This window comes from Heterocephalus glaber, unplaced genomic scaffold (assembly GCF_053883595.1).
Source record: "Heterocephalus glaber isolate CG9 unplaced genomic scaffold, H.glaber_assembly_v1.0 deba00001472, whole genome shotgun sequence".
In the NCBI taxonomy this organism is placed as follows: domain Eukaryota; kingdom Metazoa; phylum Chordata; class Mammalia; order Rodentia; family Bathyergidae; genus Heterocephalus; species Heterocephalus glaber.
The window spans coordinates 18,905,394-18,929,813 of NW_028258315.1; the positions used below are offsets into that span (position 1 = coordinate 18,905,394).

Consider the following 24,420-nt stretch of genomic DNA (forward strand, 5'->3'; position numbering starts at 1 on the left):
TATGAAGTTTGGCACAAAAAGCAACTCTTCCTTTAAGAAACATTTCTTTTTTAGAAACATACCATTTATTCAGCAAGAAACTAGCTTTTTACCATCTGATTTAAACACATTTTCTCCTCCCAAGTCATTTGATTGAGGGCACATCATTGCAGTATATATTTATTATCATTATTATTATTATCCACAACATTTAATTCCACGTTTCCTTGTCCTGCATAGAATATTCCCCCAATAAAGTTGCCAAAAGGAGCCACAGCACATTCATAACAAAGAAGACTTGCTGTTTCTGTTTTTCAATATGATGATTCAACAAAAACAAAACTGGGTTGAATCAGTTATGAAACTGGGAAAATGAAAATCAGCCCGTGTATATGTCATGGCCATGATCATTAACACCCCATGCATGAAATGGAGAAAAGAGAGAAACATTTGCTGCTTCTCAATGAACTTCTACATAACTTTAAGTTACTTTTTTGTTTCTTTAAAAGGCATTCTTCTGCCTTGATGGTGGGAATGTCTGGGTGTCTTCTCAGGCCATTCCTGGGCAAGCCAATGAAAGCAGGTGCACATGACATGGAAACAGCGGCCTCTCCCACACATAGACAGGAGCCTTTCTGATTTCCATCTTGGCTCAGTTCAGAAGAAAAAGGAAGGGTTACATTCCTAGAAAAATGTGCAGCCTCACTGCAGGCACACCAGTCCATTCAAGTGTTCGGGTTAGTCATCCTAGCTCTCAGAGCTTTCCAGTACCCTGAGAACCTCCCTCCACGATCTGTCTCCTCCTCCAGGGTCTTCTGAGTGTGGTTATTTTGTCCATAATGTCACACATCATGTCGAAGAGTTTGGAGCTTTCTGAGGAATAACCATGTGTGGGTATATTCTAATTTAAGAAATCCATGATCAATCTTCCTAAGCAATCACCTTCTAACTTCTAAAACCAATGCCTGGATTCCCAGCATCCAGATATCAGTGGCTGGAAATCATGTCAGAAAAGCAAAGACCCAGCAGCCCCAAATGAACAATCTCTGAAGCTCTGGTACATTCTCCACATCCACACCACTGAAAGGTCCTATCAAAAATTAAGACAATTAAGTGGACATGGCTGATTTAACAATGCAAAAAGGCTTTAGAAAAATACTCCCTGAAGTTCAAAAAAAAAAAAAGATGTGTGTAAACATTGCCTCTAAGTAACTAGAGAACCCTTGAGCCTTTTCATCTCGTCTTTCCAATGTTTTGCAATTTCACTTTCTCAGCTCATCTCCGAGGTATCAATCTGTTTTCTTCTTATGAACAGAATTCAGAGTCCGAGGCTGCCTTGGTGCATGGGCTTGTGGTTTGATTGGTAGAAAAAGTATTACCAGGAGACTTATGATATGTAAGTAAAAGTACATGGACCTAGGAATAAAAACACATGAAAATTATATTTTGCAGAAGGATATAAACGGAAAATGTCATATGATCGCATCACCTGCAGGAATGCTCAGTGAATCTGTACCAGGCTTGCCCTGATCTCTTCCACAGATTGGTAGGTGAGCAGACCACGGATGGACTGAAACCACAAAAGTGGGCAAAACAAACCAAACAGCTCATCTTCAGATAGATGTAGTATTATCCCACTGACATAATAAGCAGGCCAAGACAACTCCACAAAAGCCAGAAACACCCAATATTCAAAATCTAAGGATGCACAAGACCAGATTCAAACCCAATACTCTGTCTCCTAAACAGAAACACAACACATTGTCCCATACATTCTTCCTAAGTATTGAGTTCTCCTTCCTGTGTTTTATGAAACGGAAGGATCCAAATTTTGAAAATCTACTATAACCCTGAAAATAAGTTTCATGCAAACTAATTAGAAACAAGTTTTACTTTTGAGATTTATTGACTTTCATTGCAAAAGCATGGTATTTAGCATGGTGCAATGTAGAAATCCAATAAATCTCAGGCATAGTAGAAGAATAAATGTATGTAACTAGAAACAGCTTGCATCAGCATAACTGTTCTAGATCCATTTGGAAAGGCTGAACTTACACTTTCTCCAATGCTTTCTTAAGATTAAAGAAAAATAATGCTAAGAGGGGGGAGTCACAACTGATTTATGTAACACTCGTCTGCTTCTGTAATGTGTCAGGCACGTTACTCGTAGAACCAGATAACTCACATATGCCCTAAATGGCTCAATCCTTTAGCAAAAGGAATGGCTCCCTAAAAATGTCTACATAAGATTCAAGAGCACTAATATATCTTGATTCATTTATTCTTTCACTAAAAATTTATTGCTCACAATGTATAAAGAAAAGTGCTGGGGAGGTAGCTCAGAGGTAGAGTGCTTGCCTAACATGCATGAGCCCCTGGGTTCAGTCTCCAGCATTCACATACACACACACACACACACACAAACTGGACTCTTACAAAAGATGTAAGCCTCTGTCTTTTCCCTTGTGGTATGAAAACAAAACAAGTACAGTGCGCCTTTGGTATTCATAAGGGAATTGGTTCCAGGATGCCCACAGACACCAAAATGTGCAAGTGCTCAAGTCTTGGTGTAGTGTTTGCATGGCACTACATACATCCTCCCTCATACTTTAAATCATCTCTAGGTTACTTATAATCCCAAATACTGTACATTGTAAATGCTGTGAAAATAGCTATTATCCTATATTGGCTAGGGAATAACGACAATGAAAGTCTGTACATGTTCAATAAAGGCAATTTTTTTCCAAATATTTTCAGCCCTTGGGTATAGAACCTAGGGATACACATGGTCAGCTGCACATGATTAATAGTCATTAATCTAGCAAAGCAGTTAACAGTTATAGTAACTGACCATCTAATTTACTGTCAAAAGGACATCATTGAGAGTGAAAGAGGGCTCTACAGTTAAATGCTCTGGCTGAACAAGTATGAACGAGGATCCTCAAAGCAAACTCTAGCTTTCAAAGTCTACACTTCTGTTTTGACTTACCTTTCATATGTGGCCTCCTCTACATACCAGCAATTATGTTAGAATATGCCCAAATACTTTGACAATCAAGGGAAATGAATTTCAATGCCCTAATGAGATTCAGTAACCTATTCTGACTTTCCTTGTTTCTCTAAAATTTTAGGGAATCTTTTATTATGGAAAAACTCAACTCAGCTATAACCCTTACTGAATTATTCTAGGCACTGACCTAGGTGCTCCGATGCAAAGATGAATAAGGCATAGTTTGTGCTCTCAAGGAATCTGCTATTACAGAAGCTTCTGCACAAATCCTACAGTGAATTTAAGAACATGTTATCTAGTTAAAGGCAAATTACCATATTAGGATTTGGCTTTTCAAAACGAACACAAAGAGGTACCTTTCATAACACATTCCAGTATTTGTTAAACTTGAGGCTCACTGGCAAGTTAAAGGAAAAAAGGAGACATGTAAAGCTCATGTTTGAAGACAGCAAACAGATCAGACATTAAAAAGGAAGTGCATCAGAAATTCAGATGTTAAGTGGAAAACAATACACTGAGAAATGGATTTACGGTAAGTGCTGTTCACTGTAGCCCCTAGTGAGGAAAAGACCTAGAAAGAAACTAGGTTCATCTGTACTAAAGGCCAAGACAATTTACCAGATTCAATGGTTCTCTTAAGAGATTCTGAAAACATGTTGCGAGTGCCATCGATCTATAAAGGCTCTGGGCAATACGTAGCAGTTTAAAAAGTTAATTAAAATGAAATTGAAAATCCAGTTCTTCAGTCTCACTAGTCATGTATCATGTCCACATATACTGATGGGTAATGCATAGGATTTCTAAGCCACAGATTAAGAGTATTTCAGTGATTCTAGAAGCTTCTAATGAACAGAGCTGATCTCAATAGGAAATTTACACTACATTCATACTAATACTTAAATATACATAAAAGATAACATTAGGGTAAATCATCTCTAGTGGACCAAATGGGCAGAATAATTGTTTCATTTCAAGCAAAGGTGTTTTGTAAAAGTATTTGATTACTTCTAAAAAGAAGTGGAAAGTTGCTTGATAACAACTGGACTCTGCCCCTTGTTTCCCTGACTAAGTGCAGGAATTAGCATATACTTAGCTGCTTAAATGCATGTTAGCACAAACATGTATTTAACTTAGTCTGATCCACAAGCAGTAATTTGCTTCCAAAATAGCTTCTTCTAAAGAAATTTTTAGTAACTGCTTTACTAATCTTGCCATTAAAAGAACTGTGAGTCTGAAACTCAGGCCTAGCACTTACTTGCTGTGGGAGTTGTAGTCATCCTCTCTGAACCTGCGCTTCCCCGTGTGACAAGTGGGGATAAAGATACCCACTCTCTCTTCAGCCCACCACCCTCCATTATGGATTCTATGTTCCAAGCCCTGTGCTCACCCACTGCCCTCCCACACTCCATGCCTGCTTCAGTCCCACTGTGGAGGCTCCAGGACGGAGCTCAAATGCCACTCACTTTCTCCCGGGATGAGTCAGATTCCTGTTAGATAAAGCTTTGTACCATTCACTCAGAGTACAATCTTAGTGTGATAGAAATGTGTCAATTATCGCCTCTCTTTTCCATCAGGTTATCACCTCCATGGGAACAGGAAGGGTTTTTATATCTCGCTTGACAATATTTCTCCAGCTTCCAGCACAGTGCCCAGAACACTCTGGGTGTTAAATGATACTAAGTTGAATGCAAGTGTTTTGCATTAACGTGGTAAATACAATACATTCCTGAAAAAGTCTCACATGCAGTAATATGTGCATAGAATACTAGGGCTTATAGGGAAAAACCATGTTAGAAGCAGACAACTCTAAACCTATGAGACTCTGTAACCAGAGAGCTACAAACACACTTAGCTCCTATGGCAACAATGGGGACAGCCCAGGCAGACAGCTCAAAGGGCCTGGAGGCTGCTTCTGGAGGTGTTAAAAAGAAGACAACAGGGCAAATGCTGGCTTAAGGGCACTGACCAAATGGGAGTGAAGATGGAGCTTGGAAAGCAGCTGAGAGCCAGAATGAGCAGGATGGAGTGTGTGTGTGCTCTCGAGGGAATCCCAGTGAAGAATGCTCAATCCAGTTATCTTCGTTTGGAGCAGAAATAGCTCCTACCTTTGTAATGGCTGATCTGAGGGCTTCTTTATTGGCTAAAAACTGCAATTCTCTTTCTACTCTTCTGCATTCCTTGCCTAGAAAAATTGTGTATAATCCAGCACAACTTCCATGTTATGCTGCTGATATAACTTCTCAGCATCTATTATCACAGAAACACACACACAGCAGGACGGACTTTATTGATGTGTTTGTTATACAGTTCTCTCCACCTTCTTTTGCTCTAACCTGAAAATATTATCCTAATTAAAGATATTGATACATATGCTGTGTAGTAGTTTCTTGGATCCGTTCCTGACCAGTCCATCAACTAGAGTATTCTCAGCTTACAAATAAGATGTGTTTGTGTAGGTTTGTGTCTGCTGAAACAAATGGACAATGGGCAGATCAACAGGAGAAAAGGCATACAAATTCATGATGTACACAGAGTCACATAAAATCTGAAACTCAAAGAACGGTGGATGGTTGAAGCTTATTACTGTTCTTTTTAAAAAATTAATAAATATTTGTACTGTGTAATAATTATATTCCTCTTGGGGATTTGGTACATATACATATCACAGCTTCATCATTTTTACTTCCCCTTCCCCCCATCACCCTCTCATCTTCCCCTTTCTCCTGACTCCCTTCCCATCTCCACAAAGTCCACTTCCCTGTTTCCTATCATGCACCTTTTATTTTGCTCTTTATATTATTTCTATTTTGGGTCTCTCATATAAAAGAAACCATGTGATACTCAATCTTCTGTGTCTGACTTATTTCACTTAGCATTATGGACTCAAGGTCCATCCATTTTCCTAAAAAGAAATCAACTTTGTCTTTGTTTATGGCTGCATAGTACTTCATTGTGTGTGTGTGTGTGTGTGTGTGTGTATATATACATATATTTTTTTTCTTTATCCATTCATCTGTTGATGGGCCTATAGGATACTTTCCAGATTTAGCTACTATGAGTTGTGCTGCTATAAACATGGGTGGACATGTATCACTGTAATACAGTGTCTTTAACTCTTTCAGAAAGATACTCAAAGACATGCAAGTTGAAGCTTAAATATCTTCTGCATAGAGGAAAGGGATGGGGGAACTGTAGGCAATTTTAGAGGAAAAATAACAGTTTAGAGATGATGCATGAGCCTGAAGAATAACCCATGGCCTGGGACAAGGTTTCCCTGGGCTCTGGGGGTGATGCCAACTCTAGTCTTTCTTCTGCGGATTAATCTCCTGGAGGACCCAACCTTTAGGTAGGCAGAGGGACTTCAGAGAAAGCCTCTTCTTATATTTTGGGAGGAAAAGAAGGGCAAGAGAATAGGGAGGGGTGGTCAGAGAGACTTTGGTCCTCCTCTAGTTCAAAGCATTCAATATGCCAAGACATCATATTTTGAGGTGTCATTTCATGAGCCCCAGCAATAACACCATTTAGTTCTAAGTCAATTGTTAAATATATGATGTTCATAATTTAACCAAAAAAAGGCTGTGCTACCCATCAGCTAATACAAATTAGCATGTTTTGAGTGCAGGCCATGTACCAAGTGCCAGCCAAGTCCTCTACATGTTCTCCTCATTCAATTCTAACACCAAGGGCTTTGAAGTGGATTCTATTCTTAGGCACCTTTTACAGTGTGGTCATACGATCTGTTTTCAAGACTATGTGCTCAACCATTTCACAGTAGTAGAAAAATGTGACTAGTTAAACACAAGCACAAAACAATAAAAGTTAGCAATTACAGGTCAGCAGTTCCTTCCTGTGGAGCACAGGTGTTTGACTATGAGGGCCTGACAACCTTTTCCTAATGGGCCCTGGTCTGTGATGTGCACCACCTTCTCCACCCTGAATTCTGCATATTCCCCTCTACCAGGGCATCTGGGAACATAACTCCCCATATACATCCGCAGAAAGAACCTCACCTCAGGGAAGCACACAGCCTTGCAAGAGTGTATAAACAGACCCATCCAGCAGCCAGCAGCTCCCTGGATCCTGCTCTCGTTTCCATCCTGCTAGGAGAACACCCCATGACCTCCAACACAACTCAGTTCTCAGGAAGAAAAGCAAAGAGCAAGGAATTCACCCTCTGAATTTCTGATCTGGGTCCATCCTGAACATACTACCTGAGCATCTCTTATTAGCATTGTGAATGGCTTAAGAGATTCTCATCGACCTTCTTCAAAGGAACTGATATATGTGTGTTGGTACCTCTGGGATAGCCACTTCCTTTTAAATCTTCTGTGGGCCTTTTTCACACTGAAGTCACATTTAGACATCCTTAGCACAATCTCAATACATTGGTTCTACTTACTGATCCCTAAGTCAAACAGAAAACACATAAATGTACTAGACAGCACCTGAGAGCCATGGGCACTTACTTGTATAAACTGATGGTTGGTTCAACTGCCAACATAACAAAGGGTGCTGCTATGTAAGAGACAGCCAGCTGAGTGGTAGCCCAGGTCACTACGTCATAAACAACCTTCAGAGCTTTGGAAGAATGGAAGTGCTGTCTGTAGTTGTTCCTCACCTGCAAATCAAGGAAGGGAAGAGTGGGGAGAAGAGAGTAAAAAATAAAGCAACCTTTACTCTGTGCATGCAGGCAGAACACCACCAGAGCACAGGCTGCAAGAAATGAACCAACCGCCTGAGTTCTATTTTCAACTAAAGACCCCAAATGCCTTTTCTTATTAAAATAAAAAAAATTCACTGCAAAAAAAAAATGTTTTTTAAAAAAAAACTTTTTTGAACATCTCTCAAAGGAAAGTGCTGTTTAAAAACTTGGCCCATTGCCTTGATTAATTTTCTATTTATATGCATTCACATTTATATTCCTAATGGCACCAATGGATTTTTTTAGCCTGTTCTTTCATTTAGTTCTTTCATTTTTTCCATGTCAGTAAATATTAACCTCCATTATAATTTTAAGTGAATTATGGAAAAGTTAGTTTATCTTTCGACCCATTGTTTTGCTGCTATAAACAATTCTTTGAGGCATAGCCTTGTAAATAAATCTCTACTCTACTTCCTAATTATTTCCTTTAGGTAATGGTAATACAAATAATATTACTATTACTAACAATAAAAAGTTACATTCATTGGTATGTTTATGGTATGCCAAGCCTGTACCAATGCTCTACATGGATCAATAACTTATCATGGAAGCATCATTTTTACCATTTTACAGGTAAAGAAATTGTATCTCAGGTAAAGAGACAATTCATTGAAATGGAAAATGGTAGATCAAGGATATATTCCTTTTTAGGTCTTCTGACAAATGTGCCTAGATTTGCCTCCAGAAAGACACCTAATTTCTATATTTAAGAATCAAAGGCAATGCTGAAAACAATGACTAGCTTATGGGCAATTGTTACTGTTTGCATCTAGATGCCCCCCACCAATCCTCATGTGCTCATATGTGGGGTTTTTTGGAGGTAGCTGGATCTAGGGTGTGTAAACATGGATTAAGGGTGTGTGATAGCCCACTGATTTATTAGCATGATTCTGGTTGTGGCTGGATAAATTTACTACAGAGAAAATACCAACCCTGGGGTATGAGTGGAACCAACCAATACACTCACAGCCTCAATGGAATAAAGAGGGTAAGGGAGGCTTGCTGTTGCTGCTTCCTACTTTCTGTCTGCCCTGCCATGGGCTGTTTCTCCTCTGCCATGCCCTGCTGCCATGCCTCCGTGCATTGGAAGCAGCCGACTGTGGACTAAAACCTCTGCAAAATGTGAGCTAAAAGAAACCTTTCCTTGTTTAACTTGTGGGTATCGGGTATTTTGTCCTAGCAACAAGAAAAGTAACTAAGATAGCAGTTAAGCCCCAAAGCAGGAAGGGCTTCTGTGTCCAGGGCTACCTAGTAAGCTGTGGACCCATCTCCTCAGCTTTAAGTTCCTGAGGACAGAGACCAGGGGTCCATCCATCAGCAGTGTGGGTATGAGATTTTACTAGGTAACTTCCAGAGACCTAAGACTTTATGACTGTTGAGTTCATTCTTCTACGGAAAACAATGGCAGCTTTGTTCTATCAACTTACTCTCTCTATCCTCTACCTAACTTACTTGTAAAAAATATTTCCAACCTCTCCAGAAGAAACTATCTACATGAACCAAAGCCTTTATGCCAGTTTGAGACCATGGAAATAAGATATTTTAAGGAATAATATTCTGAATATATTAACAAGCAAAACTCTGACCTTTATTTCATAGTTTGTTCTGGCCACCTGTTCTTTAGTTTTCTTTCATAATCTGAGTAGGTATATGAATGAGAGAAAAGAAAATGTCTTCCCTCTTTTCTATGTGCAAATATGTACAGTATGCATTTTATTTTAGAGGTTTAAATCAGCATAGATAGCAATCAGTTATCCAGCTTGTTCACATAGAGCTTCTGACACACTTCCTCTAACTAAAATAGAAATTCCTCAGAAGAGGGAATTTTGTTCATTGTGGTAGGTAGCCCGTTACCTATAGCACTGATTGACAAAGGGTAGAGTTCTTGAAATATTCAGGGAATGAATAAATTTAAGCAAGAATGAATAGCTATACTGGAGCTCCTAAATTCTTATCTAAAATATAGTTCAACAAATGTCATTAAAAGCCCTTGGCATCTGAAATAAGGCCACAATCATGATCAAAGATTAAAATGAAATCAAATACAAAACTGCATTTGACAATGAAAGCACTTTGATTTATAATTACTTCTACACATGTCCATCTTCTTTGAAGGGAGTCATATTTTTCATTTCTTTATTATCTTGCTTTATAACAAGCAAATTGCAGGAAAAATCTAGGACAAACTAAAAGCTCTTTAAAAAAAAAACCCTGAAGAACCAAATTTATGAAACTCACAAAGCATTTTATACAAACTAAGCTGGATCAGACATGAGAACAGAAGAGGTTAGATCAGTCTCCAACAGACACAGTTCCTATGGATACTGTCTCATTGACTACTCAGTGACTTTGTGAATTATTCCCAGGTTTAAGATAATGAAATGAGAAATTAAGCAGGGTATAGACAAACTGCAGTCCTACAGAGCCGACATTAATTATCATTGGCATCTGCAATTAGTCAACTGTGTATATTCATAACCTGTAATTCATAACCTGTAATAATGTATTCATCTTCAAGGTAGTAAATATTGCTCCAAAAATTCATTTTCTTTTACAAATATCCTCTGTAAATGACATGAAGGTAAAACATTTAATCAGTTTTGTTATGTCCATAACGTAAGTTCCCATATATTGAAATATGTCTCTAATGGGAAGACTTCCATATATTGTCTGATTTTTCAAAATATTATTCCCACTGTTTCTCCCATCCCTAACTCTTGCTAGGATCTAAAGGATAACAGATATACAGGCATCAGATTAGTAAAGAAAGGATCCTACATCCAAAGGAAGCTTACCGCTCTAGCTGCTAATGTGACAAGGACTCCAGTTAAGAAGGTAAAATAGTACCCGGGATAGACACCATGCCACAGAGCAGACAGGACGAAGGTTAGCACCGTAGGGTACCATGGAGTGCGCTCATAACAAACACTGTGAATAGAGGAAAAAACAACAAACCACAGATAAAACACACCAGAAACTTCAAGCTATACCTGTTTCTCTTTGGAACAGACTGCACAGAAATCATCGGACCTATTGTTGATGGGGTGTCTGCTTCCTGAAGGATTTGCAATGAAACCTGCATAGCTCTCGCTTCCTTAGCACTAGCTGACAAGCAATTCAAAAGATTCAGATTTTGGGCCATTTTGGATTTCAGAGTGTTAGACTGGGGATGCTCAACCTCTATTGTGGTGATCTAGAAAATGTCAGCAAACAAATACCCAGGAGTTCTTTGGCTCTCTGTTTATTAAAACAGTGATAAAGGATCCCCCCACCCCCCAAAAAAACCCTCCATTGACAAATAGTCAATGGGTTTCTAAGGAATCTATCACATGGTTTATGAAATGAGGACTCAAATAAAAAACAGAAATTCAAACAGTTATTATCAATCCATCACTATACACATTGTCAAAAGCTATTGACTCACCCAAACTAGGGATTAGGGATTCATAAGAGAATATATTTGGGCAGAAAAACACAGAAGTGAGAACTTATTTTCAATATTTCTTTTTGAAATAAGAAGTAGGTACACTTTTCATTTGTTTTTTACTCTTTGATTTTTTGTATAAATGAAATATTTTATTTCTAACATTTTTAAAATATTATTTTCTTTTTTTATGTGCACACATGTATATTTAGTCATGTGAGACAGTAAACTTGTATTGGAGACTGATTCTTAATACTTTGGATTATTTGGTATAAAGAAAAAGATGTTTATGTTAAAGTTATTTGTAATATTAATTAAATGTAATGACATTTAGACCAAAATGCAAAAACTACATGTTCAGATCAATTTTCAGAACACACCACATGAGCGTACTTTAATGCTTAAGATTTTGATACTTTCTCTCCAATTGTTATGATCGGCACATTCACCAGGTACAGTTTGCTGACCTTGAGGATAGCACAGTATTAGTTCCCTAAGAAGAAATGGTTCTCGTTTTGGAACACGTAGGAAAACCAAAGGACAGAGAAACATTACCACAAATACCAATTTAAGAAGCAGATACATCTGGAGCACTAGAAAGCTTTCGATGCAAAGCATGAACACAGCATCTTCAGTGATTCCACGCGGACAGCAACCTTCCTGACAGCTGAGCCATGACTCCTCTAGGTAGCAGGCAGTGTAGTATGGAGGCCAAGCGCCTCCTAATGGAGACAAAGCATTTGGGCTTATATTTATCACTCATGAGCTGTAACTTTGGGCAAGTTACATCACCTCTCTGTGTTTTATTTTCCTCGTCTATAAAGCAGAGATAAAGACTACTGACATCCATGAGATTGACAGAAGGGATAAATAAGTGACAGAGGTACACAGTAATGGCATGTCCACTATGGATCTCATCTGAATAGGTCCCAGTGCCATGAGTAATGAGGTCATTTTTGTTTTCCTTACCATTTTAGCCAAGCTGCTGTCTGAATATTCCAGTTTTCTAAGTATATTTTGAGACTCGTGGCAGTCTAAAAAGAAGAAAATAACAGCCATCATTAGCTTTTTTTAAAGAAATAAAACAGCTCCAGGAATGGAAAGTCCTCCCCAGAACTTCCTTGGTGGCTGATTCGATGTGACATTTCAAAAATCACTACTGAAAAGGAAAAAATAAATCAGCTGTTCCATCACACACAGTAAAAATTTCCAGCGCTTCTAAGATTTTTCTTGCAACTAAAACTTGGCTTACAACATCCCAACTCTTCTCCAAATTTATTTTTCAAATTATAGGAAAGCTGAAGGAGTGTTTCTGTGGGTTTCCTTTCCATTCTGATTTTTTTTAAGAAAACTAAACACTCTAAAAGGGGATATACCACAGGAAAAGTTTAATTGTGCAAATTTAGTGCCTTAACAGAGACAGTTTAAATGTATTTGTCATCTTTGCACTACGTGGCCATGTACAAACCAGGTCAGGCTTGTGCAGTTAATTCTATAAATAGCTATGCCGGTTCAAATGCTTTAAACTGTGTCTGGAATAGATATTTTATGCATGAAGGGGTAACAATACAGAAAAGAAAATGAAGAAATATCACCCAACTAGCAAAGATGAAGTCAATCCAGCACCACGGAAGAGACATCTCAAAATAAATGGATTTTCTCATTCCAAAAAAAAAAAAGTCTTATCAAAGTGGCAATAGTGGCAATTAGGAATTGTGAGGCCCACAATTTCAAAAGAAAGCACAAAGTGGAAATGTTATTGTTTTCTAAGTTTCTTCCACCATAAGAAAAATTTGTATAGGCCACATATTGGCCTAATGTGACATCTTTAGAAGGGAAGGAGGAGAAAGGAGAGAGGGAGGCAGGAGGAAGATAGATGATAGACGACAGACAGATGGAAGATAGATAGATTTTTATATTTTAAGTTCTTATTTCAAAGCTTTAAACAGTTTTGCTTTTTTGTTTGATTGTTTGTTTTTGAGACAGGGTATTACTGTGTAGTTCGGGGTGGTCTTTGGAACTCACTATATAGCCCAGGCTATATAGATCCTCCTGCTTCCGCTTCTAGAGTGCTGGGATTATAAACGTGTCGCCATGCCCGGCTACAGATTTATCTGTATTCCTATAGCTAATAAAATGCTGTAAGCAGTTACCTTAACTAAATCAGACTTCCTTATCTTTTCAGCTCCTTGTCCAATGTCAGATAAAATGAAAACCCAACTTTATCCTTCTGCTTTTCTATCTAACTTAGTAACTTAGCCCTGGACCCTGAGCCCCCCCTGCCTGGAGCAGAAGGTCTTTAGGTGCATAGCTGGGATACACTGGTGGGCAGCCAGCTGTGGAGGGGAGCCCCTCTGAAGGACATTGACCCAGCCATAGCCTGCGACTTTGGAGAGAGAAAAGAATTTTAGTAGGGAAAAGAAGGAAAGTCATTAACATATTTAGATTCTGTGACATCATCTATATGGGAAAGAGCCCCTCACAGATGGTCTATACTGCTTTTTCAAAAACTGGGGAAGGTATTCTGAGGGCTGGAACTCATCGTCTCTGTGTCAGGGTGCTGCTTCTTGCCTTTCACAAGGCAACCAATGGGAAAATAATGATTGTTCGATCAGAACAACTTCTAGATTTTTGGCCACATTCTCACCACATTTTCCTAGGCCTTCTGCCAACAGGAAGCCATAGATCCTCTAGAATTATCAAAAAAAAATCACTATTTTACTCATAGTGGACCCTCAATTAATATAATTAATATTTGCTGAATCTGACTGACCTCAAATAGCACTATGAATTGAAGTTGAACATACAATATAATTTGGGAAGATAACAGCCTCAGTGCTCCTGCATCTTTCTCCTTGTTTGCCTTTTGGAGTAACAATGATTCAATACAAGGAGGAAGAGGAGGAAGCAAAGGAGGAGAAAAGAAAATCTAACCCAACCCACAAATCCCACCATGTTTTGTTAAGTAAGAGCAGATCACGTTTCCCAGAATGCAGAAAGCCTCGGGCAGAAGGTGGAGGTTTCACCTCGGCTCCTTTTGGCCTCATTTCCACCAGTGCATAGGCGGAAGGTGCTCGGTCTCCACACATCTTCGGCTTCCTACTCTCCATGAACAACCCTTCTGCCCAGACTCTCCAAAGACATTGTGTCTGCCCTGGGGAGGTGGAAAACCCAAACCAAAAGCCAAGATGACTCAGCTGACCAGAGAGCCAATGCTTCTGAGTGTTCTCCCCATCCAGCCGCAAGGGGCAAAAGCTCTGTGCCCAGGCATTCCTGTCCACCCAGCGCTAACAAAGCAAAAGAGACCAAGAGTGACGTGGTCCAAAGAGACCGTGTCTGACTGACAGTGAAGATACAGAGAGTCACAGTGCAAGAATAAAAACAGGGAAAGAGAAAAATCACACTATTCTAGTGGCCTAAAAAATACTGTCCATGACAATTTTTCTTAAAAGCAAACAGATTATAATTGTTTCCCAAGGAACCAGGGAAAACACTTGGAGGTTTGAAATCTAAATACAAGAGCTTCCAGTTTGTGTTCTGGGCTGAAATAAATGTGAACAAGAGAAAATGACATTTGCCCTTTCTAAGCTGAAAGAACAAGAATGTAAATAACTCAAAGATTTTTCCTGGCCAGCTATTTTTCAGACTTTAGGTGTCATTATTGAATGATCAGAAGTATCAAGAAAGTAGGTATTTTTGTTCTTAAAGAAAGAACAAAATTCTAAGATACAAGATATCCAGGAGGCTGCCAGGCCTGGTGTATCTGAGAGCAGCTTGTCTTCCCTCAGATGTTCTGATGAAGAATTTCAGCAGCACCTGAAATGCAACCCAGCTCACAATGAAAGCAAACTAGTTGCTTTAATCACTATGGAAGTCTGATTCAAAAGCATTACACACTCACCTCAATTTTCCAGATGTTTAGGTTAGAAAGCAGGTCCCAACAGGAATTTCCATTCTTATCCACTCCGCTGAACCCAAAACCAGCTGCATTATTCACTGCATCAGCTGCGGTTTTCAAAACAACACATTAGGCTATGGAACAAAAGTCATGTTGCTGCTTTAAAAGATACCAAAGACCTTCAACATTGAGAGATATGTGGTAATTCCTTAGAAAAAGAACAACAATAAAATTAAAAGACTTGGTATCAGTGTGAACCAGAAAAATATTTTTGGTTGTTCATGACTTTGATTTTTATTCATTCATTCCATAGCATTTAGTGAGCACCTGCTAAGAGGAAAGGTGCTAGATGGTTGTAGAATGGAAAAAATGAGAAAAAAATGAGAACTGGAGAAGCTAAACAAAAAGGTAAACAGTAGGATTTAGAGATCAAGTTCATATGAGGGGAGAAGGAGGCAAAAATACACCTAAGTTCAGAAGTAGACCAGAAAAAATAAAGGACTCAGTAGAAGATCAAGAGTTGTAATTGCAGATGGCAGGGCATTTTAAGAAGCAAACTAAGTTAAGAGGAGAACCAGCTCTGGAAGAATTGGAGCTGACCATGGACATTTCAGACATGAGTTGCCAGAAGGACACTGGAGCTGTCCAAGTGCAGTTGAGTAAAGTTTAAAACCCAAGACAAGGAACAGAACTAGGGCTGTGAATTTGGGCCAGGTGCAATGGAGGCCCCACGTGGACAGAATGATCAAAGCCATCTAACCCATAAAGTCATTCCAAATGCTTCTGTATCGAACATCTTTACCTTCCTCACTGACCTACATGAACAAGCCCTCACTTACAGTGACTATTTCACCTCTAATCGATTCCTCAATAAAGTGTCTTTGTAATCAAGTATCAATCTGATGAACCCAATGCACTTATGATCAAGAGGCTAATTTTCTCTTTTCATTTATCTTACTTTAAACCATTTTAGTATATTTTCTTTAAGGAAATAAGCAAACTAATTGAGTCACAGTACAGTAAAGTCTTAAGACCTGGAGGAGATTTTAGAGAAATACTTCTTCGAAGAGGTTGAGTCCAAATCAAGATGGCCTTTGAAAGAGTTAACTCTAAAATAATAACCTGTTCTGGGCTGATAGTGAGGCTCAGTGGATGGGCACTTGCCTCCTAGGTTCCATCCCCAGCACTACAAAAACAACGAAACAAAAAAGAAACAAAGACTTTGTACTATGTTTGTCTGATTTATTTTTGGCATAGTTGATGACTGAAGGTTTGCCTATCTCAGGCTTGGCCTCACTATACAGTGATCTGGTTTCTTTTAGAAGAAAGGATGATCTGGGCTTGGTAATGCATGCCCATAACCCCAGTACTAGGGAGGCTGAGGCAGGAGGACTGCCTGCTGAGTTCGAGGCCAGCCTGGGCTACATAGTGAGTTTAAGGCCGGCCTGAATTACAGAGTGAGACTCTGACTCAAACACATACAAAAAAAAATAAGAAGGAGAAGGACAAGAGGAAGAAGAGGAGGAAGAGGAGGACGAAAAGGAGGAGGAGGAAGAGGAAGAAGAAGAGAAGGAGGAAGGGGAGGAGGAGGAGAAGATGAAAAGTCCTTCTGCTTCCTTCTCCCAAGCCAAATGGAGTGAAACTCAGTAGAGAAGAGAAAGAAAAGCAAAGTGAGAGTGTGCATGTACCCAAAGGTACATATGTGGTTACATACCCAAAGGTTATGTATGTGGAACAAATTTGCAAATTGCAGAGATAAATAAACTGGGAGAGGAAGAACCCCAGAGGTCTGTGTGAACAACGCAAAGAAAAATGGACTGCCCAAGGCTGGGATCAGCATTGCCACAACATCTAGGTTCATTCTTCCACCTCCCATTTCATTCTGGCCTACCTGGTCAGACCTAAAAGAGCAGAACAATGATAACTGTGTGTGTGTGTGTGTGTGTGTGTGTGTGTGTGTGTGTGTGTCTGTGTCTGTGTTTTCACTGGTCACGCTTTTTCTAGGACTCAACACCCTACAGGCATTTCTCATTTAATCCACAATGTCAAGAGGTTGCTAAGAGTGACCTCCACAGCATGCTATATGCATGTCCATGGGATTCATCTAACTCCTAGAAACCTATTTCCTAAGTATCAAATGAATATAATGACACCACCTATTTGAGCCAGGCATGGAGAGCACACCTATAATCTCACAATTGAACAAGAGGACTGCAAGTCTGAGCCCAACCTGGACAACTTAGCATTTAGCAAGACCCTGTCTCAAAATTTTAAAAAGAGCTGGGGCTAGAGTTCAGTGGAAAGGCCCTGGATTCAATTCCCAGTGCTGGGGTGGGGGAAGCAGCTGTTTAAAGGGGCTGTTGGAAGGATTAAAAGTACTTAGCACAGGGTTGGGATGTAGTTCAGTGGTGCCGCGCCTGCCTGGCAAGCCCGAAGTCCTGAGTTTGATCCCAGTAATGCAAAAAAAAAAAAAGTGCTTAGCAGAATGCCTGAATCAAGATGACACTCAAGAAATCTTGGCTTCCATTATTATTATTATTATTATCATTATCATTATTACTGCCACCCTTAATTAGGCTATGAAGGGAACTGAGGTTAGAGATGTTAGGTAGGCATTAAGACGAGTCAAGTGGTAAAAAATGCCAGAACCAGGATACTAGAACTCTGATTCCATGATGCAACAGGTTAAGAGTCACCCTGAAAGACAAATGGGGAATGACCCTAAGTACTGACTCTCAGAATAATCAAACCCTTCACACAACCCTGGATCCCACAGTTTGTTTTTGTCCCAGAGCAGTTGGAGATTCCAAGCTCCTAGTCCAAAATTCCATGCCTTGTGCCATGAGTCTAACCTATTATTACAGATAAATTCTGGATATTCATGTGTTGGAGTTTATAATCCTTAGAACACAGCCTAGGCTACAGTTGTGTCTCTCTAGTACAAATTAGTAGCAGGGAAATAACCAGAATTATATGCTAAATCCAACGAAAATAGTTGTATTATTTCAATATAAACAGTATCTAGAGCTAGGCTAACAGAGTGTAGCTCAGCTGAGATGCATCACAAGGCCAGCTTTAAGGATTAAATTTATAATCATGTGTAATTACTACATCAATTATATGTAAATGGTGCTTTAAAGAGCTGGATAAAACAATTATTCGGTTAAGCAGTTTAAATATTCCCTGATATACTATTCATTGCTTCTTTATTCACAAATAATACAAAGGTTAATTTCAGACTAGCCCATGTAATCTAAACTGTAACAAACTTCCAATTGAGGCCATACAAATTAATGAAGCATTTCTACTGAAGCAATGAAAAGAAGATAAAGAAAAGATTTAGAAGAGTTGGAAAAGAAAACAAGCTCAGTCTACACAGAAAGGGTCGCTTGTTCACTCCAAACATCTTGGGAAACCCCAACAGGGCAGAATGGCACAGACACCCCTGTTCCTGGAGGGAGATTCATATTCTCTCTCTCTCTCTCTCTCTCTCTCTCTCTCTCTCTCTCTCTGCTGTATGCATGCACATGCACACACATGCACTCTCTCTCAGGTTAGGAAAACTACTGATTATTTGACATAGAAAAATATGCCATGTGCCAAGAAGGGTTCCAATCATAGTAGATATAAAAACTACATATAAGGCCTCACTACAAAAGAAATGATCATTTTTAAATAATAAAGCAATAGAAGAACAAAGAATAGATCAAAGGAAACTTCTGAAGCCTTCCTCAGTGGCCAGTGTGTATTTATCGCTGTCTCTGCACTGCCACCGCTGGGACAGCTCTTGGCATGTGCTGCCTGGTTACTGTGCAAGTCTGGGTTCCCACACAGTGTCACTATCTTGAGGTAGGGACAGTCTCTCACCCAGCTTTGAATTCCTACCACAAGGGCTGATTAAAAAAATATAATATTTGTTTAAATTTTAAAAATGTATTAAAGTAAAAGACACATCCATCCCCTCAAACTACTCCCCCTCACTTTGAACACACTTGTCCCATTGCTCTTGCCACTTTCTGAAGCAGTTCTGGAAGTCCTCTTTCCTGAGTGTCTTTACAAGGTGAAGTCAGAAATATGGTGAATGATGCTGCCAAATGCCATCCAACAATAAAGCAGGTTTGTAAAAACATTATAGTGTGTCTTCATCCACCTTATTCAGTGGATCTGGCACCATGAAATTTCTGGCTTTTCCCCCAAAGTCAAATGACCATGAAAGGTAAATGTTTTGAATCAATTCAGGACATCAGGGCAGCCAGGACAGCATAAATAAAGACATTGCCATAAGAGGACCTCCATAACTGCTTCAAAAAAATGACAAGAACAATAGGTTAAGTGTTCAAAGGAAGGGGAAGTATTTTCAAAGAATTAATAGCAGTATGACTTTTACTGTGATATTTTTACAATTTAAACATTTACTGTATTTTTCATACCTCCTACTACTAAGCCTGATACTCCACAAAAGCTCCTGGAATTAAGCTGAAAGTAGCCAGAACCAAGATGGTGCACATTACAAATCTTAGAACTGCTCCAAATCAGGTCTTTCTGACTAAATGTTATGTAAACATTGCATCGGGCTGAGCTTGTGCATGAACAATCTCACTGTTTAACCTGGGGAAGGGAGGGATGGGAAACCATTGGCTTAATGCGTATAGTTTCTGTACGGGGCGATGGTGCGAGATCATGAATGAACTTAATGCCACAGAATTATACATACTAAGATGGTTTAAACCACATATTTTATATTACATAGTTTATTACAGTAAAATAATACATATAGTCTATTACAGTAAAATAATAATCAAAAAAGTAATTTGGTGCCTCTAAACTTTGGTAGCTTAAAACCTGAAGCATGAGCTAAAAGAAGAATAGCATCAATTAAGTGCTTTCCCCCATTCACAGGATATTGGCTAAACATTAAGAATGGAGTTTCATAATCCATTTGACTGAAGAACCCAAGTCACTGCTCTCTGACACCCAGCACCAGCTGAGATGTTAAACTTCCTTCTCAAAAGGGCCCTGGGGTGAAACAGATACGGCTGCTATGCCTTATCAAAATCCTCCACCAGCCACAGTAGGTACACAGAGGGTTTATCGCTTGCTTTAAAGCTTTAAAACAACTCCGGTCTAAAATTGTTTAACAAGAAAGAGATAAAAGCTTAATATTGAACAAGTTCCCCCACAGGAAAAAAAAAAAAAGTGTGATAAACCAAATGAAGTTGAACTTTTTATGTTAAAAAATGAAAAGAACTTCATGTCAGTTCTTTCTAAAATGCAGTGCTTAACCAACATTTTCTTAAAGAAGTGTGACTTAAATTAGTGTGTGATGGTAAAATAAACTCAGTGTGCACCCTGTATTACATAAAATACAGGAAAATTACAAGAAAGCCTGATTATTCTGGAATTTTCACCTAACTTTCCACTGCACTCAATGGCCAAGTTTGATGAATGAGCAGAAGCTTTAAAGTTCTGCAGCTGTTAATGACATTGGGTTTAAATCACAGCCAGAATTGGTTTTCCTCTTATCACAGGTAACTGAGTTCACAGAGGGTGGAGCAGAAGAAGGCTAAGTTGTAAAGTATAAAATGAGACTAGCTCAACTGCCCCCATTATGGATTGGATTATTTTCTTTTTTTAAGTGATCCAAAATGTTCTTGCTAAGGCATTCAAAGAATAACACCGTATTCCTCATTCACTTAAGGCCACTCTATCCAACTTACCTAATGTCCATGCAAAATAATACTTGGGCTTTGCGGCTTGCATGACCACATATAAGTAGAAGAGCCGAGTCAGAAAGTCTGCTTTATGGACAAACCAGTCATCAGCAAGGCAGGTGATGGGGAATGTCTTTGTGAGTGTCAAAAACAAAAGGAGAGACACCAAGGTGACGCACAACTTTTGTATCACAGCTCTCTGGAAATGGGAGAAAATCAGTGTAACCACTCAGAAGGCTCAGAGATGACGGTGATTTGGAGACAGGCACATTAAGAACACTGTTGCTGCAACAGCAGCTACAGCATTATTCCTAGAAGGAGGAGCAACATGTATTTTTTTCTCATGACACAAAACTGATGATGATGATTAGGGCTGTATTCAGATGCAGAATAAACACTTGAGACTGAATATATCCAGAATGGAAGAAATCTTCTTTCAGCATATGCTTCCAACAAAAGATGCGACTGTTAATCTTGGCACGTCAATTTCTCCAAACTAAGAAACAACTAGCAGACTAGTAAAGCATGTTCTTAGGCATGTGTCTAGATGGAGGTACTACAATATGTCCCTCTCCCATACCTCTCTAAAACTGTTCCCCTGCTGTTTCTCAGCCAGCCTGCTGTCATTCCCTTCCTCCATGCTTCTGACTTGCAGTCAGCCAGTCTTTGACTGGACCTTCTGAGACCATGAGCTAAATTAAACCTCTCCTCCTTTAAGCTATGGTGTCAGGTAATACAAAAGGTAAGTGATTTCATTATCCAAGATGTAAGAAAAATGGCTAACAGCACAGAGTGGCAACTTTCCACCAGAAGGAAACAACCATTTCCTTCTACTCTGTGGCCAGCAGAGCCCAAAAAATAGGTTTGAGTCAGCAGCCAAGAGAGCAGAGGCTTGGGTACCAGGAACTCTGTGAAGGTGACTGAATACCAGCACATGGGGAGGTAGGGGAAAGCTTTCGTCTTCTAGGAGGGTTCATATGTTTTCTGTTCTGGGGTTAGGAGGCGCTGAGTTTTTTAATTCCTCTGGACACAGTGATTTGGCTCAGTTTCTGTAACATTCCAGGAAATGTCATTCTACAGATCTGTAACTTTCACCTTCATAAAAACAGACTTTTATTTATAATATGGCATTACAACATCCCCTTCTCAGAGGGCAAATGGAGGATTAAGTGAATGAATATTTACAAGGTACTAAAGACAGTTCCTGGCTCCCAGCTAAGTATTCCAACACAGAAAATTTTGTACTGTAAAGAAATGTCAATACTGGTATTTTAAGCAAATGCTTAAAAACTGGGGGAAAAGTTATTGGCTAAGCTTTCTTCATCTTCTTTTCTTTCTTCTTTTTTTCCTTTCTTTTTTCTATCCTGGCTTTTTAATTGGAAAAGTTATTAGTGAGAGTTAGGTCTGGCAGCAAAACTCCATTCTCTGGACCTCTGACTAAACACTTGGCACTGAACACTTACATTTGGAGATGGCTCCAGCAAGCTGTGGAAACCTTTCTGTTTCCAGTTCACACCCAGCAACTTCATGTGTGTATGTCTCCCTTCAATGAAGGCTACGTAGTCCTTGAAGTTGTTACAAGGACCAGCAATGACGCTCATGAAATTGAGAAGGTAGCTTAAGTATTCCAAAAGAGAAGGTTTCACTCTGTGAAAATAATATTTAAAAGTTGAAAACTTTTCAATCCTTAATTTTTCTTCAGAATAGGCAAGTAATTAAATCATATAAACAGCAGTTATCTCTGTATTGTATGTGATAAGACCTTCCCTTGTTCTGTTTTCTAGAAAAATCCACCTATGTACTCTTGTTGAAAGGAAAAGTTCACGAAACGGGTGGTTAGAGACACAGAGCTGTGTGGCGCCCTCTACTGGTGATGTCGGCTGTACAGGCTCAGGGCCGGGTAGGGCAGAAGCTACTCTGGAGCTGAGAAATGCTCTTTTCTCTTCCCTCTTTTTTGTCTGCGGTACACAACGAAGGTAACAAATGTAAGGCAGGGTGAAAACCTGAACTAATGTTAGCTGATCGCAATGCTTTCAAATAGGAAAACTCCCTCCTGACCACCAAAATAAATACACAACAAAGGATGAGTGGATCTAGTTTCCACTTTGCAGAGGCCATACAGCCCCACAGCAGTCCATTGTCTTGCTTTGTCAACCAGGCATTAGGCCCTGAACGAGAGACCAGCATGGTGGCAGGGAAACACTCTAGAGAGAACTGAGTGGCAGTTGGGAGCCTGTTCTAGAAGGACAGAAGTGCGAGAAAGGCTTCCAGAAGGGCCCACTGCTAACCAGCCACTGGGATTACCCCCACTATCATTTATGCTCCATAATGCTGAGCAAAGAACTTGATTCATTAGAATCTTCCAATGGTTCCTCTTTGCTTCCAAGTCTCGATTCCTTAATAAAGGAACCAGCTGGGACCCTCCTTACTTATCACAGTTGTCGCGATATTCTCCTGCAGCTGGGGCTGTATCTCCCTCCCTAGCGTGCTGCTCACAGGCCCCTTTCATTCCCAGGTAGGTGTTATTCTCTGCTACTTTAAGACACCTGGCCCTCCTTCCTCTCTAACACTGCTCAGCTTTCCAGTACACATTTACACTGGCCAACGCCCACTTCCAACTTCCCTCTATTCCCCAGAGCATTTATTTCTCCTTCTGTGCTTCCTCTCTTTTTCCAGGCGTTGGCGCTTTAACACACTGACATGCACTAGTAAGTAGCTGTTCTTGAGGGTCCCAGAAAAATTCACAATAAAAGTAACTGTGGAGTAGACATAACAACTCTGATGAAGGAGAATCTTGTAGAACTAACAGAGTTACAGATTCAATTACTCCTTGCCCTAACAATCCAGCTTCTGGGAAACTGTCCTACAGCTAGACGCAAACACAATTAACATGACTCATGCACAAGGTTACCCATCACTTACCATCTGTCAAAGCCAAGACTGGAAGACACTCCAAGTATTTATGAATAACACATTCATTAAATAACATCACAAATAATGGAATTAACCTATAGTTATCACAAAAATGAGGGAAAATCTCTAGACTGAAGTATATCATTAACTCACTTCACAGCAAGTCGGTGCTGCTCAGCAGAGAGGTCTTCAGCCCTTCGACCTAGTCCTATGAAATACAAAAAAAAAAAAAAATTTACAAATATGATGTTGGAACTGAAGTAAACAATGCTAGAAGAGTCTTACTGAATTCAACTGGCAAACAAATTATTATTGCTTTATAAATCATAAAGAATCCCTGTTTATCATTTTTTAAAAATGCCCTGGGGGTCTGGAGCATGGCTCTGAGGCAGAGTGTGTGCTTAGCATTTACAAGGCCCTGGGCTCCATCCCCTATGGGTTACGGGTTGGAGACCCTGCATCAAAGAGCTACTCATAAGTCTCAAAGGGCGTGCTCTACAGGTCCCTGTGAAAAAGGGGGGGGGGGTGTTCAAAGGTTCCTTCTATTTAATGTGCATAGCATGACATGGACCTTCCCCATCACCTCCCCTTACCACGCTATGATTTCAACAGCAGAGAGGTGAGGTTGTCTTTCACAGGCTGCACTAGTTTCAATATCTCCAGATTATGCCTGTGCAGTACCTTACACAAGCTGAGGGGACTGTGGTGGGATATAATGGGGATAAAATGAGGACTTTCCTCGTCCAAACAAGAACAATGTAACCCTGAACGCAGGAAAAGCAC

General features: G+C 39.6%; 1 protein-coding gene across 4 annotated transcripts in view; it reads right to left on the bottom strand.

Moving 5' to 3' along the window:
- Window positions 1–24,420, bottom strand: part of Mboat1 (membrane bound glycerophospholipid O-acyltransferase 1) — a 186,176-nt gene that overhangs the window by 70,533 nt on the left and 91,223 nt on the right. For 2 of the 4 annotated variants that reach the window (XM_004847619.4, XM_087181811.1), the window contains 8 exons: window positions 23,791–23,845; window positions 22,188–22,371; window positions 20,731–20,923; window positions 15,017–15,120; window positions 12,085–12,149; window positions 10,487–10,619; window positions 7,456–7,607; window positions 884–1,395 (listed from right to left, as the gene is read on the bottom strand). In XM_004847619.4, coding sequence (XP_004847676.1) covers window positions 1,269–1,395; window positions 7,456–7,607; window positions 10,487–10,619; window positions 12,085–12,149; window positions 15,017–15,120; window positions 20,731–20,923; window positions 22,188–22,371; window positions 23,791–23,845 — 1,013 coding nt within the window. In that variant the 3' untranslated portion in view covers window positions 884–1,268. Of the gene's footprint in view, window positions 1–883; window positions 1,396–7,455; window positions 7,608–10,486; window positions 10,620–12,084; window positions 12,150–15,016; window positions 15,121–20,730; window positions 20,924–22,187; window positions 22,372–23,790; window positions 23,846–24,420 lie in introns of those variants that run through there. The other 2 variants (XR_002395974.2, XM_021260574.2) reach the window with 1 other exon arrangement.